Here is a 15,051-nt window from a genome sequence, read left to right on the forward strand (position 1 = left end):
ACATCCTCAGCGGTGCAAGTCACTGATGTCCATTTGGTACTCAATTACTTGACAGTTGTATCATCAGCAACAAGAGCATAGGTATTTTCATTGCAGAATCGCGGCAACAAATAACAAACACTTGCAGGCTTCACAAACTATACAATGACACAAGCTTTTGAAGCATTCAGATACCACAACATTCCGGGGCATCAGAACTGTCACCGATCTAGTGACAACCTCAAAACTCACAAACTTATGAAAACAACTTTCATGTACAAGATTGTAAAGGTATTCCTTGGCACACACCCTCTTGCTTTTCCAAATCGCTGAGGACTGGTGACATTTCTCTGCACAGGGAGATGGAACGAGGGAGCATGTCCCTTCTATTCCTATCCTAGTCAGCTAGCTCTATGAACCGAAGGAGAGTAAGCACAGATCTGATGAACGACGGGCACCATCCTGGTCAACCATCTATAAGTAAACACCATAGGTGTTATTCAATTTAGACTTCTGTAACTTTAGAAAAAAAAAACAGGATTCAAGAAACAACAAACAAGGCATATACCTTGAATCCTATCTGATTATAGAGCCTCCACGCTGGTAAGTTATGTTTATGCACATGAATGTAAATATTTTCAGCACCTGCGATAAGGTTGAGATATCAGTGGATCATGCATTATCATCTGAGACATGCTATTCCAGAACGGCTCATTGTTTTACCATTGATTCTTGCAGCATCAATGGCCAATAACAACATGTTACTCGCGATCCCTTGACGCCTTGCATATTTAGCAACGCATACATTAGTTAAATACCCAAATTTTGGCTGATCCGGCTGATAGATTCTACAGTGAAGAGACGACCTTCCAGGCTCCTGTGAATAACTTCTAGATGTAACTTCCAAAGCAGAGCAGCAGAAAAAAAAACATAGAAAAGATGCTATTATACCCTACCTCAGGAAATTTCTCCCCATGTAGAGGATGCCTTACACATACATCTAAGGTACCAACAACGCTATTCAGGACAGTTCGCCTGAGGTCATCATTCTTTACCTGCAATATTAACCATAGGACACCAAGATTTCAGCTGTAAAAAGTGACGAAAATATCAGTAAAACGGCTTTAATGGAATGTAAATTGAAACAATTGCAAAACGAAGCATTCATGAATCATTAGCCAATTGTAAGAGAGTCAATTTGATGAACAAATCAAACAGAGCTTTTTATCTCATACCGCGACAAAACATATATACTTTTCTCCATGCTGTTTGCTGCATCGCTTCTTTAATGCATGAAATTCCTGCAATGAGATGACGGCATGTGAACAAGAAACTATTGAATGATCAGAATGTGACAAATTAATTAGAACAATTTATAAGATGTCATTATAATTTCCTAATATTCACTTTTTAGAAAGAAGGTGTACAATTTCTGTTTAAGCATGTAAATGATGGCTAAGTTGTTTACACAAGTACCTGTGATGCAAACTTTCTTTTAAAGCTTTCGACATAGCTGCAGGAAAACAAAAATAATGATAAAGTAGCTGCAAGGACCATGCTAACAGTAAACATATGCAGTACTACAAACAATAAGGAAGAGAATGCAACATTTTTGTCTTAAAAGTAGAAGAGTTACCGGTTGCCTGACTGATCTTCATAGTGATCTTCTGCTCGCAACCATGCAGCAATCTATCAATCATTAGTATGGAGGGATGTAACTTGTAAGGCATAGTGGTAGAGTAAATTATAATTCTATGCCACTGAATAAAAGGTGGCCTTATGCAAGCCACAAAAAGCTAACAGTCACTATCATTAGTAATCAACAGTTAGCAATCAGCCCAATACAAGTACATGTGGAAGCTATGTCTGCTACCAGAACCAATGTCTAATATGTTCCAGAAAGAGTAATACCCAGTATTCCTCATCAATTACAGCCTCACGAGCAACATAGCAGCCAAATAATCTTTTGTATTTGCAATCACTTTCATCAATTGAGGGTCGAAGACGATTGAACCAGAGATCAGATGGCTCGGTGGGAAGCAAAGGGGTTGGGACCAATGATGCCTTGTTGGATAAACTTGATGAAAGCCCTGGGTGAGACAACCCTCTGGCAACATTGAGGCTATCAGTGACCATTTCCTCATTTCCACCATTTGTGGAAATCACAGATTCATCTTTCCTGGGAGAAAAAAATGACTGTGCATGAAAATAAAGGAACAACAGGCATAAGATCTAAGCATGAAGTTATGCTCAGCGCTAGCTCCATAACTGAAAAGCAAGGACATATTCGCTGAAAACTTGGCTTCAATGGAACCTAATAAGTTCAATTATAGGTCCTAATGTTGAGTATCCCATTCTAACTTCACCATAGCAATTAGTCATAAGTATCACCAAAAACACATAAGACCATCAGTATATTCTATACATACAAGACCTTATAAAAGCTATGCTGCATCTTTTTCTCTTCATTTTCTATATTTAGAACCACAGTGTACATCTTTATCGCATTTTCTTTTTTCCTTTTTTTGCAAAAAAAAAGAGTACCACAGCATATTTAGGTTTTCGCCTCTGGTTAAAGGAACACGTGTCATCAGAATCAGCACAATAAACGAGTACCAGCCAGATTTCCCGAAAAGGAAGGATAGTAATAACAGTGTGATCCTGCATTGGACTTATTAGTTGGTCGTTCTAGTCACGGAATCTAGTCTGCAGGATGCAACCTATCTATTCAATACTCAATAGCGCCATGAAGTTCTCCTGATTCCCTACTTCCTCGACCGACAGGATTCTCCCCTTCCCTCCGCCGCAATCAGCAGCAACTAGAACCACGAAATTCCTCTAGCAACCGGAACCAGAGACCGAATTAAACGAGCCAAAACAATAACGGAAGGAAGTGCTCACATAGGAGAGGCGGCGAGTCGCCGGTGGAGGGCCACCCGGCCACGGATGCCGCGCCGCGCGGCGGCCAGCGGCGGCGGCGGCGGCGTGACGGCGCCGGTGGCCATGGTCGCGGCAGCAGCCCCCGCGCGGAAGACGTGTGGAGGCAGCAGCAGGCGCGGAGTCCACGAGACGAGAGGCAGGAGGCGGGTGGGTCGGCGGCGGCAGGGGCGGGTGGAGCGGCGGGAGGGAGGGGAGAAATGCCGGAGCGCGGCGAGGCTCAAGCAGGCGTGCGGCGTGGTCTACCCGCCTTGCGTCCCGGCCCCACTAGTATGATTTTTCTTTTCTTTTTCGTCTATCCGCCTCGGCTGTTCTGTGGGCCTGAAGCGATGTGGTTTGCTGGTCGTGTTTCGCCGGTGGCGGATGGCCACTTCCATACAGGGAGGTCCCGCACGCGGCAATGCAAGTCCAGTCACGATGGTCCCGCCGCCTTCCATACGTCTAGGCTGTAGGCTGGCTACATGATTGGGCGGGCTACAGGATGGACGGTGGACCATGTTATCGGCTATGGATAAATTTCTCCATATGATGATTGTTCACGTGTTGCAGTGCATCCGCGCCAGAAAAGTTTTCAACTTACAAAGTTGATTGCCAAAACTTACCAGAGTTTCATACTGGCAATTTTTAGTCAGCAATTCGACCAGCATGGTTTGTACAAACATTGCCAAGGAGATGATCGAAGTTCTAGATAGCTAAAGCATATCACGCCAATGTTCGTTACCAAACTAAATGCCGCTTGCCAGAATCCACCGTCAAATTCGGCAAAATAGACATCAGCAAATGTTTTTTGAAATAAAAAACGCTAGTATATTCAAACAAGAACAAATGTGGATTTTCTTGTTGCCACTGGAGCTGTCGGTGTGACGTTGGGAATCAGCTCACCCCAGGACGACCTCACGTAGTTCAGTATCAAAATCTCTCTAGCACACAAATACTTCCGGACTTCACGTAACCTCACCTCTCAGCTTGCGTCTACCTGATGCTTCCAGGGGATGTTTGATTCTACATAACTAAATTTTAGCTCTGTCATATCAAAAAGAATCTTACCATTTACCAGTATTAAATAAAGTTTAATTATAAAAACTAATTGCAGAATTCTAGACTAATTCGCGAGACGAATCTAACGAGGTATATTAATCCATAATTAGCGGATGGTTGTTGTAGCATCACTGTAGCAAATCATACATTTGTTAGCTCATTAAATTCGCCTCGCGAATGAGCACTCATCTGTGCAAAAGGTTCTATAAATAGATTTTATTTAATACTCCTAAATAGCAAAATTTTCTGATGTGACAGGACTAAACTTTAGCCTTTCGGAACCAAACGGACCTTACTGATGTACTTTCTACGAAATGCTAAGTTTGTGGGACCCTCGATACACATCCACTTTCTTTTGAGTAACTCCTTATGTGCATCCCACACTTTACTACTTCCTATTTCAAAAGAAACCAACTAGAATTGGATCACTAATTATAGACCTTTAGTCACGATCCACGACTCTTTTTAATCCTGGTTTCTTCACGGGACAGGGCTGCTTTAGTCCCGAATCCAATAATTGAGGTATGCAGGTTAAAAGTTACTTGTCGCAAGTCAACATAAACTTTGCAGACCACAGAATTCGAACCTCAGACCTCTTGCTTTGCGCATAGCTTTCTTATCACTCCACCTACACCACACATATAATTTTAGTTGGGATTTTTCTTGTAAAGTAACCAATGATGACCCTTTAATTTCAGTTGGTAATACCAACCGATCCTTTAATCCCGATTGAAACCTTCTAACTGGGACTAAACGGTCACCAACTAGGACTAAAAGTTTAGTTGGAGCCCAATCCGAACTAAATTCCTCCAACCCTTGACCATTGGACTCGGAACTAATGGCTACGTTAGTTCCGGACCCAATCCGACAGCGATAAATGTCAAAAACCAATGACGGTTACTATACCAGTGGATACCAATCTTAAGCTTGACTCTTGTTTACTCCCCGAACAGCAAATGAGCAGATAAAAGCGATGCTCCTACTTCTACCACTGCAACAAAATCCGGATATGTCTTTGTTCTTCCCTACCAGTGCTTCCCCCTAATGCCAGGCTGCCAACACGCGTAAGCAGCCTCATGGCGCCGTACGGATTCGTAAACCCTCTGGACTACTAATCTTGCGGAACCTATGACTTCGAACGGCCACAACTTTGCAGCTTCCAGAACCATAAAGCTTTTCATATGGTGATCACACGATCATGGCGCTAACTTTACTCTTCTTCCTTTCCAGAAAGATGATCAGAACCGTCCGATTCGATCCCTCCAAGGCCCGTCGTCACACTGCATTGAGGAGAGAGTCAGCTGTTGAGCTGCTTGCCGCTAGGCATCTGATTCAGTGGTCACTAGCTCTGAAGAATCTCTCCTTTACGTCACAGTCCAACGCCCACCACCAATCCGCGGATAATAATGGAGGACAATCTGAACATGTTCCTTTGCATGATGGGAATCGATGGGTAGTCAAAAGTTCGTTCTGGCGATAGATAGCATCGAAAGGTTCCTCTCCTTGGGTCTCAAGATTGATACGGTTTAGCCGCCAAACAGCTAGCACAGAGATATATTCTGAAGAAACCAAGGCGCCATAGCCTTCAGACTTTGAGAGAGAGAGCATAGAGGCAGGCTTCACGGCGTGCTGCTGGTCAGTGCTCGCCATGGGCAGGTCGACCTCCACGGAGAAGCTGGTGTGCGTCGTGGTGGCGGTCCTGGCCGTCCTGTCGCCGCTGTACATCGACCGGAGGCCCGCGGCGGAGAGCGAGGACGAGGAGGAGGACGGCGGCGGGTCGGCGCTGTGGCTGCCGGCGCTGCTGGTGGTGCTGATCCTGGCCATCAACGTGACGTGCTTCATGGACAGGCGCGTGGTGAGGTTCGACCCCTACTGGATCCACCGCGTCTGGGGGTCCTCCGGCGGGCTCATGGCCATGCTGCTGCTGCTCGGCTTCGTGCTCAAGTGTAAGGCATCCTTGTATGTATAGCATGCAGCTACCTCGATCGCCGACATGGTGGTCTCGCTCGGCTCGGGTTCTTCTTCCGGAGGATGCGTCAGGTCAGACTGTGTTACCGACCTGCCGGTGCGCTTGTTCAGGCTCTACGCATGTAAATTTGCTTCTGATACGGTCTTCTCTTAAGAAAAAGTGCTTTGGCGTACTGGAATTCCTGAGCTTGCTGGTAATCCGTAACCTGCATGATTGACCTCTCCCATCCGCAAAGTTACCTAATTCTGCTGCCGCGCTCTCGATCCCTACGGTTTGATCAATCAGAACCGGTGTTCCACTCGCACACGTGCAGGTACAGAGGGAGCACTACTACGAAATACTGGATGTGTCCAAGAATGCTGTGTAGATGTTGCTTACATGTCCGATTAACGTGTACTGTAATTATTAGTTGGTCGCATAGCTCTGCGTCGACTCTGGGGATCCAAGTGAGCCAAACAAAGAATCGCAAGTATTTGGACAGCCTCCCCATCACTTTTGTTGAATGGTGAAGAACAAACAATATGCAAATGATTGGAAACATAACAATGAAGGAAGGAGAAGATTTTGAGAGTGCGGATCCCTTGCGACTTGTCAGGACTGTTCATTTTCTGTCAATCTTCGAGTGCTGCACAAACAGACCCGTGTAGGATTTCTCCCGTTCATCACACGGACACCGCAAAACGTGTCCCCGCTACTGGCAACAGAGACCCCACGTCGACACGTTCCTGCGCGGCGGGCCCTGCGCCGGAATTGGCTGCGGCGGAACTGAACGACAGAACGAGTGGCTCCTGCCGTGTCATCGCGTCGCTCGAAACGCCGAGGCCGATCCAAGCAACGGCGGTCGCTGCCCGCCGCAAGCAGCATTGCCTCGCGCCGTCGCGGGCCGTTCCTAGCAGCTCTCACCACTGCTTCCCGGCTTCCCTCCGCCGCCTCCTCCAAAGATGTCCCCCTCGCTCGTCCCCACCACCTCCGGCGGGCTTCACGTCTGCCCGTCCCCGCCTCGGCCGCGGCGGCGCCGATGCTGCCACGTCACGGCTGCCGCGCTCCCGCCGGCGTCGGACGGCGTCGGCCGCCGCGCCGTCTCCCTGGCCGGCGTCGCCGCCTGGCTCACCACTGCTGTCGGGCGTGAGTACTATCTCCATTTCCTGTGTTCCGTTTGGGCGGCGACCTGGTTCCGCCTCCGCGTGTGCGCGCGATGCGTGGCTGATTTTGGCCTGCCCGAATTGCCGATTGTTTCAGGGGCGGACGCGGCCAGTCCATTGGACAAGTACGTCAAGAGGTATTCAGCCGTGGCCTGCTCTCACCTGCTTTGGATTGCTGCGCACTGTGACATTAGTTTTGCAGAACACCTTACGGCCTCTTGCTGTCCTTGAATTGCTGCTGTCAGGAAGAAGCTGGAGCCTCTGGAGACCTACGTTCCGGCTGTGCTGCTGACTATTGACCAGTTCGTTGATCTAGGTAATTCACAACTGATACGTAGGGTAGGGTAATCAGTATCCCACAATATCGTCTCAATTGGTACCACTTCGGGCGACGTTGGCTGATGCACAGCAAGTATTGTCAAATATGAATTATATTTAGTCATAAATCAGTCTCTCTTTCTGAGTATTTCAAATTCGAATCCATAATTTCTGTCTGCTTGAATGCTTCTCATAGCGCAATCTGTTGAAACTAGACACAAACCGGCCCTTCTTATTTAATTTGCTGCTAGAAACGGAAGTAACATTTATTTTGACTAAAAAAATGTTCCAGCAGTTATCACTTTTTTATAAAAAAAATTGTCAATATTTTGAGTAGGTGTTTTAATATGGTAGAACCTATCCATGAGAGATTCTCCTGTACATGATTCATTGCAGAGAAATCCTTACAATTTGAGAAACCAAGGTTCGACGAGACCAGATCATTACTTCGCTCCGGACCAGCATCATCTCTACGAATCAACATTCGGGCAGTAAGTTAGTGAAGATCAATCAATCATTAATCATGTTCTTTCATGCCCAAGGCGATAGGCTGATAGCTTCTGTAGCATAATGCAACTTCGTCATCCGAATGATGCCAACTGAATTCGTGTGACAAAAATCTTAATGCAGGTGGCACAATATGCTGACAGTAATGGTCAAGGCAAAGCTGCATCAGACGCTGTGGACGAATGCTTACGGTGAGCACGTTCCTCTTTCCCGAGTGCACTTCTTTGCAGAATAAACTGTGAGAGGTTATGACATTTGTTGCCTGCGTTTTCCTAGAGCATTGGAAGATCTCGACTCGCTGCTACTACATGCATCACGGAATGACCCCTCAGCATCCGTTGAGACCATGAGGAGCAAGATCAGTGTTGCCCTTGGAGCATTAGACAAGTACTAGCAAATGAAAAGCCCATCTACATCTTGAAATCAATAGGGATCATCACTCACATGTCACGTTTTCCTTGTCTTTCCAGTCTCTTGCAAACTGTGCCATCTGCAGTCCTGGATAAAGGAAAGGCGATTGCTGATGCATACCGGACTCCCGCAGATGAATATGTTGAGGAAAATGCTGCCGAGTTGGATCCCAAGCTGAAACAGTTGGAGGATATTCTTTAAGGCTGAATTTTGTTAGGTTCAACCTTATGTATTGACTACTTCCGGCGATGCGACTATATTGTAGAGTGAAATGGAGAAAAAATCGGCACATCAATTATTTTTATTTTTATTTTTGCAATACTTCATTATGTTTATACTATACCTGCTTAGCTAATCCAATTGTTTGAATGGTAAATTTATATGGATAAACTTCTGCTGGCTGCAACCTATATTTCCAGCCAGGGGCAGATCACAATCCAAAATCTGAAAAATGTGTATTGTCAACTTGGTGTTTCTTACTTTGAAGATGTATATACAATATCTATGAACACCATCTCATGGCAAAAGACAAGTTCCTACAACAGTCAGATAAATGTTCCACTAGAAATGCTCTGCACTGCTGCCAGGCAGCATATGAAAGTTGGTCGCGTCTGGTCCTGCAACAGTTGGGGCACAAGAAAAACTAGTGCAAAATTACTTGGCAAATGCGTTTACATAAGTACAAAAGAAAATATTTAGACCATGGCTAGGGTTCAGCTTAATTTGAGATAGAAGATTGGGAAATTCCCAAATGAACACGCCTAAACAACATGCTGACTCTGGCGATGACAATCCGATGGGATCCAAATTCCAACACTGAGGATTCTACTCTTTTCGGGCTGACGAATGCTAACGAGCGCGTGGGGCGAGCCGCCTCCTCCCACCCTGCAAGCTGTCTGGCGTGGCTGGAGATGGAGCGGGGTTCCTGACGTGTTCCCGTGGCTCCTCATTCCTCCTCTCTTAACGCATCAGCGCAATCGCCTGCAAAAGATATCGAAACATTCCTCCATGGTATCCTCTTCATTCTCGTCATCGTCTTCTGCGAAGCGGCACTTGCGACGATCCGAGGGGAGCTTAGAATAAGACTAGGTTTGGTTAGTACATGGTCTGTTGTAAGCTCGTCACACCGCATATTTCGATACTAATTAGAAGTATTAAATATAGATTAATGATAAAACAAATTTTATAACCTCTAAATTTTTTGTGAGATGAATCTATCAAGCCTAATTAGTCCATAATTAGCCCATGAGATGCTACAGTAAACATATACTAATTATGGATTAAGTAGACTTAATAGATTCGTCTTGCAAATAAGCCCTAGGCTTATGCAGTTAGTTTTATAATAGTTTATATTTAGTCTTTTTAATTAGCATCGAAAATATTAGATGTGATAAAACTTATTATAAGCACCTAGAATACAACAACACCTTACGTAGTTTCGACGCAGGCTATCTTATCAGCGTACCACCTCACAAGGTCAATGTCTCTGTCAGGATCAAAAAACCTGTAGTCCACGTCAATTCTGCTTGGGCAATCAGAGTCATCCTCAGTTTCACCCGTCTTGTGTGGATGCCCGCCAAAGTGCTCCTCACCATTTGGATGATCGATTTTTCTCTTGCTATTCGCACAAGCATAGTAATTATCTGCGTTTGAGCACAAGCAGGATTAGAGACAGAATCTGCAACTGAAATACTCCAAGCAAAAGACATAAAGAAAAAAAATCATAAACTTTGCAAACAGGGCACAGTGCTTAGGATGCACAAAACAAATGCATCTCTAGGTATTAGATCCCAAAATCTTTTGCTCAACATATAACTAGACATCAGATAGTCAGGCTCTCAAGGCAGCCACTGCTTTTGTTTGTTCTGTCATTAAGCAAGATCCAGAAGAAGATTTAATCTATCAGCCAACAAGGCGTTTATCCACAGGAACTAATCAAGCTGTGAACAGAGAAATAGAAGCAAGAAATAAGGAACTATTAAAAGCTTCTTGGTTACCAGGATTAAATGGTAAGAACAGGAACTTTATAATTATAACAGGAGACGCCCCTGTTATTGCATTAGCGCGGCACACATGCAAGGGAGCATGATATCTTCTAACAGGTGGCGCTCAACTTTAGTAATGAAATGGTGAAAAGCGATGTGAGATCAAAAGCGTACCAACATGGCTTGGCGATCGTTGTGCGTTTACCAGCATGCAGCACAAGGTGATCTTCTCTTCAGAACAGTTTCTCGCATGCGGATTATGAGCTTCAGCGAAAAAGTGCACAGGAGTCAGACTTTTGTTTTGTTTACCCTTTGGCCAGGCCATGAAATTGATGTGGAAACATTGGCCCACGGCGCAATCCCCAATCTGCACGATGCTTTCGCCATAGATGGCATGAAGGCGGTAACGTGCACCGGTTTGGCGAGCAAACTGGCGCAGCGCCGCGTCTGCTATGTCAAGCAGGGTTTGGTACAGGCCCCTCCAACCCCTCATCCTCTCGGTGATGATCCGGTCGATCCTTACGCTAAGCTTTCGAGGATAAGGCTGCGGCTGCGGCTGCGGCTGCACTTCATCTGGCAGCGGGAGAGGCTGCAGCACGGCGGAGAGGCGCAGCATGTCATGCGAGAAGAGCCTGCGCTTGTCATCGTAATCTGCTGATTTTATCGATCTCGGATCAGTGCCTACCTAAGCGAAAGAAACAGCAGCAGTGTGATTGATCTCGTGTCAATTGCTCAGGCAACCGTTTTACGATACGAGATCGATAAAATCCATAAAAATTTTGAGAAGCCCAACCACATATTCTGATTCAACGTCCCACGATTTTCCGCGAGATGGTACGACACTGGAGTCGCACGAGGAAGTCCAAGTTTAAAATGCAGCTTCAGAGGAACGTTTCAATTTTCGCCACCAGATACGAATACTATCACAAGGGACATGCATGCATGACGATGGCATCTCCATACGCCTACCAACCACATGCTAGGAAATTTACCGAGTTTGCTCACGAATCATGATATGTTGGCTCAAAAGGGGAACAGAAACCTGGGGGCAGAACCAAACACTACTTACAATATGATCGTAGCAATAGTCTGCATAACTAACCTACTCGTGACCACCAGAGATAAGCACAGCGCTGGATGCAGTATTACGCCGTAGGTCTACATTTGTTTACACAAAGACACATACCCAACCAGGCCCTACGGTTTGTCCTCCAAGTCCCAACATCTACAGCATTACCCGACATCTCACGGCCGGGCCTCGATGATCATGCTCTCCCTCCACAAGTAACTTGCAAAGGCCCTGTCTCTGTCAGCGTCAAAAAAGATATAGTCCACATCCAAGGGACCTGGAAAATCACTGCCATCGTCGACTTCATCTTCTTGAAATTCACGGCCACCACCAAGGTATTCATCATACAAGGGTGCACAACCTTCTTCCTGTTGATCTCGCAAGCGAAGCAGCAGCCTAAAGCAGAATTTCAAAGAGAGGTCAGTAAACTATGGGTTAAATCAGAAAAAGAAATTGAAAAATATCCTCTAGCCATATTTGCATAAGATAAGGACAAAGTATGCTGCCGATATGATTATGTGAAAGCGATTGTATGAAGAATGAAATCAGAAACTCATAAGCGGTCAAGAAGCCTCAGATGGAGCATGGCATAATTATGCACTAGTTTTTCATTCCAATTGCCTCTTTTGACTCTGATAAGGATAATGAATATTTCCTTGAGGCATATCGGTAACACAAAACTACAAAAGACCAATCTAAATTAACTATACGATGGTGGTTGCCAGCCATGTTTTGATTCAACAGGGTGCTTTCATGTACGCACATAAAGGAAACACGCACAGAGGAGGTGGGGGCATACCAATATCTGTGACCAGATCAACTGGAACACACAGGCGGATATTAGTCTCGTCAGAAGAAAGAATAACTGCTTCAGTGAAGAAGAGCACAGGGGCGCCTGCTGCAGAACCAGAGTCCTTGTCGTACGCCAAGAAATTGATGTGGTAACAATCATTCCGCCCCTCCATTAGCAGACTAACGCCACACACAGAATGAAGTGTCAGCTGCTCACCAGATCGTGAAATGTACTCTTCCAATGCCATGTTGACTGCATTGATCACTTGTTTTCCTGCGTCCTGGATCTGCTTCTTCTGAGATGCTATCCGGTCAATGCCATGGCGGCGGTGAGGTCCGCGCCGGCGGAGAAGAGATTCCACAGAGCCTCACCGGCGGAGAGGTAGGGGCACAGGTGGCGGAGGGCGGCCACTAGCCCGTCGAGAGAGCGGTGGCAGACACGGGCGATGCCATCGGTGCTGAGAAGCGCGTGGACCTCGTCTCCGTCGTCGGTTTCATTGTTGTCGGTGTTGACGGGCCGCCGGAGGGGCAAGGCGGCGTCGCACCAGACGGAATTGACGACGATATTGTGGATGGGGTGGAGCAGGCCGAAGCAGTGGCCACCGGCGAGGAGGCCGCGCGCTAGGCCGGCGGCAGCCGCGAGATGGCGTCGATGTAGAATCGGTGGATGATGTCCAGCAGCTGCCGACTCATGGTCCTCCTGTCCGATTGCGTCCAAGCCTCATCGTTCCCCACCGGTAGGGCCCCATCCACCGGGTGCGGCGGTGGGCTGGCAGGCTTCACGGGCGCCCTCAGGCGCCGGCCGCGGCGGCGGTTACGTCCGCCAGCCATGCGATCAGTGCGGAGAGGTGGAAGTTGCGACTTCGATTTCGATCCGGCTCTCGCGAGAAGCGGATGGGATGGGCTGGCGGGGGGCACCCTAGAGGAGTTTTTTTAAAAAAGGGGACAAAAAAAAACAAAATTCGAAAAAGGGGTGGCAGTTGGAGAAATTTAGGGAAATGGGTGCCTCCCGCCCGCTGGGAGGGCGGAAAGGAGCATCCCGCCCAACCATAGGGCGGGATGCTCAAAAAAAATTTCCAGGGACCTCTTCGCGAATAAGAAAACTTTTTTCATTCGCGAAGTGGTCCCTGAAGGAGGCCTCCCGCCCGGCCACTGGGCGGGATGCCTCCCGCCCGGCCACTGGGCGGGACGCCTCCTGGTGCACTGTTATTTCATGTGTATGTGTTTTCTGGCTTCCAAAATTCGTAACAATTCACAGAAAAATCCAAAAATAGCAAAACTAGTTTTGTTAGAAAGTAGATTTCAAACTCTATAACTTTTGTTAATGGAGTTTAGTTTGAAACAAAATACTTTTACTCCTATTTTAAAACTAAGATTAAGGAAAGTTTATGCATAACTTTAGGATTTCATGCTTTGTTGTTTATGAAGTTTGGTATGACTATTCTATAAACTCTAGGTACCTTTGTGCAAAGTTTCAAACTCAAATTTGATGTAAATTTAACTTCTTTTGTCTTGAATTTTTCAAATTTGAAATGTTAACTAAACCTAATTATAACCCTTTTCTAATTAAAATCTATTGTTATTCTCTAATGTGATATTATTTAATATCTAATATATAGTCAAAGTTCTAAAACCTATAAAGTTCTAAAACCTATAATCTTATGCTCCTGGTCCATTTTTGTTATATTTTTTCTTAGATTATTTGTTTCAGAAACTATTTAAAATTCAGAATTTTTTTAAATATAAGATTCATTCGCCATACTCTTATGTATGCACATAAAATTTTAATTCAATTTTCCAAAGAAGATTACGGTATCTAAAACTCGTACGAAGATAGTTAAACGATAACGTTTGCAACGTAGAATCTAAATATGATAATGAACATTACAAATATTACAAATACATGAATCCAAATATTGTGTCTTCAGTCAATGCGGCAAATATTACAAATACGTATCTAGGTCTGATAGAATCTCAACGCAGCAAAAATTACATATGAGCAAATAACGTTTAAATAAAATTACAACTAAATGATGCCTGATGACGTACTAGCACTCGATCGGCGACGTCTCCCACTTCTTGATGCAACCGGAGGTCTTCCATCTGTAGCATCACCTGTAGGGCCAGCTTCAGCACAACTGGTAATTCCTCTGACCGCACAGTTGAATTCACTTAAATCTACCCCATTCGGCCCATAAATCACATTTCCTTCTCCGTAATATATACTGAAAATACCCTTCTCGGAAGACATATCTGTCAATCATTAATAAACTAGTTATACTACATATTAATACACAACGAACGACGATCCTAAATTTCAGCGACTCTCAGATTATATTTTACAGATTCTAAACTATTCAGATTATAAATTATACTAAAAACAAATGAAAATACTAAAACTATTCAAAACATAACTACTCTAACAAATATTTCCTAAATTATAGTTATTTTCAAGTACTTATATGGCTAGAACGAGAATATACCTCAAAATCGACGTGTGGACAGGGCTTCGCCGCTTCCTCTTCTCTCTTCCTCTCCTCTCTTTCTCTTTTTTCTGATTTTTGCTGGATAAAATGGCATTTTTTGGGCAGGTTGGGGCTTAAATAGCTGCTGGGGGGACCTCCCGCCCGACCAAAGGGCGGGATGCCCATCAGCACAGCATCCCGCCCGTTGGTTGGGCGGGATGCCCTCCCAGGGACCTCTTCGCAAATAATTTATTTGCGAAGAGGTCCTCGGGGGACGTCCCGCCCTCTGGGTGGGCGGGATGTCCCGGGCCCCACGCGTCCCGCCCGTTCAGCGGGCGGGAGGCACCCATTTCTCTAAATTTTCCCAACGGCCACCCCTTTTTCGAATTTTAGTTTTTTTTTAGCCCATTTTTAAAAAAAACCCTAGGGTTAGCACCGT

The 15,051-nt window shown here is 45.5% G+C and overlaps 3 protein-coding genes across 4 annotated transcripts; 2 read left to right on the forward strand and 1 right to left on the reverse strand.

Annotated features, from left to right (window-relative positions):
- Positions 1 to 60: 60 nt before the first annotated feature.
- Positions 61 to 3,283, reverse strand: LOC112878041. Of its 2 annotated transcripts, none has more exons than XM_025942433.1 (9): positions 2,881 to 3,283; positions 1,891 to 2,158; positions 1,616 to 1,668; positions 1,456 to 1,492; positions 1,215 to 1,280; positions 936 to 1,034; positions 703 to 856; positions 548 to 624; positions 61 to 453 (listed from the first exon to the last, which is right to left on the reverse strand). In XM_025942433.1, the coding sequence occupies exons 1-9, from the start codon at positions 2,982 to 2,984 to the stop codon at positions 391 to 393; spliced, it is 921 nt and encodes a 306-aa protein (XP_025798218.1). In that variant the 5' UTR covers positions 2,985 to 3,283; the 3' UTR covers positions 61 to 390. The 2 variants fall into 2 exon arrangements, with proteins under 2 accessions (XP_025798218.1, XP_025798219.1); XM_025942434.1 differs by having other exon boundaries at positions 1,891 to 2,175; positions 2,881 to 3,282.
- A 2,129-nt stretch (positions 3,284 to 5,412) lies between these two features.
- LOC112877839 lies at positions 5,413 to 6,101 on the forward strand. Its single transcript, XM_025942211.1, has one exon. It carries the CDS (start codon positions 5,603 to 5,605, stop codon positions 5,921 to 5,923), a length of 321 nt encoding a protein of 106 aa, XP_025797996.1. The 5' UTR covers positions 5,413 to 5,602; the 3' UTR covers positions 5,924 to 6,101.
- Positions 6,102 to 6,698: 597 nt separating this feature from the next.
- LOC112877838 lies at positions 6,699 to 8,677 on the forward strand. The gene is made up of 7 exons (XM_025942210.1): positions 6,699 to 7,048; positions 7,163 to 7,202; positions 7,311 to 7,381; positions 7,780 to 7,874; positions 8,014 to 8,081; positions 8,167 to 8,277; positions 8,361 to 8,677. The coding sequence occupies exons 1-7, from the start codon at positions 6,865 to 6,867 to the stop codon at positions 8,500 to 8,502; spliced, it is 711 nt and encodes a 236-aa protein (XP_025797995.1). The 5' UTR covers positions 6,699 to 6,864; the 3' UTR covers positions 8,503 to 8,677.
- The last annotated feature ends 6,374 nt before the right edge of the window (positions 8,678 to 15,051 follow it).

The sequence above is a fragment of the Panicum hallii genome, chromosome 9, assembly GCF_002211085.1.
Source record: "Panicum hallii strain FIL2 chromosome 9, PHallii_v3.1, whole genome shotgun sequence".
Taxonomy (NCBI): Eukaryota; Viridiplantae; Streptophyta; class Magnoliopsida; order Poales; family Poaceae; genus Panicum; species Panicum hallii.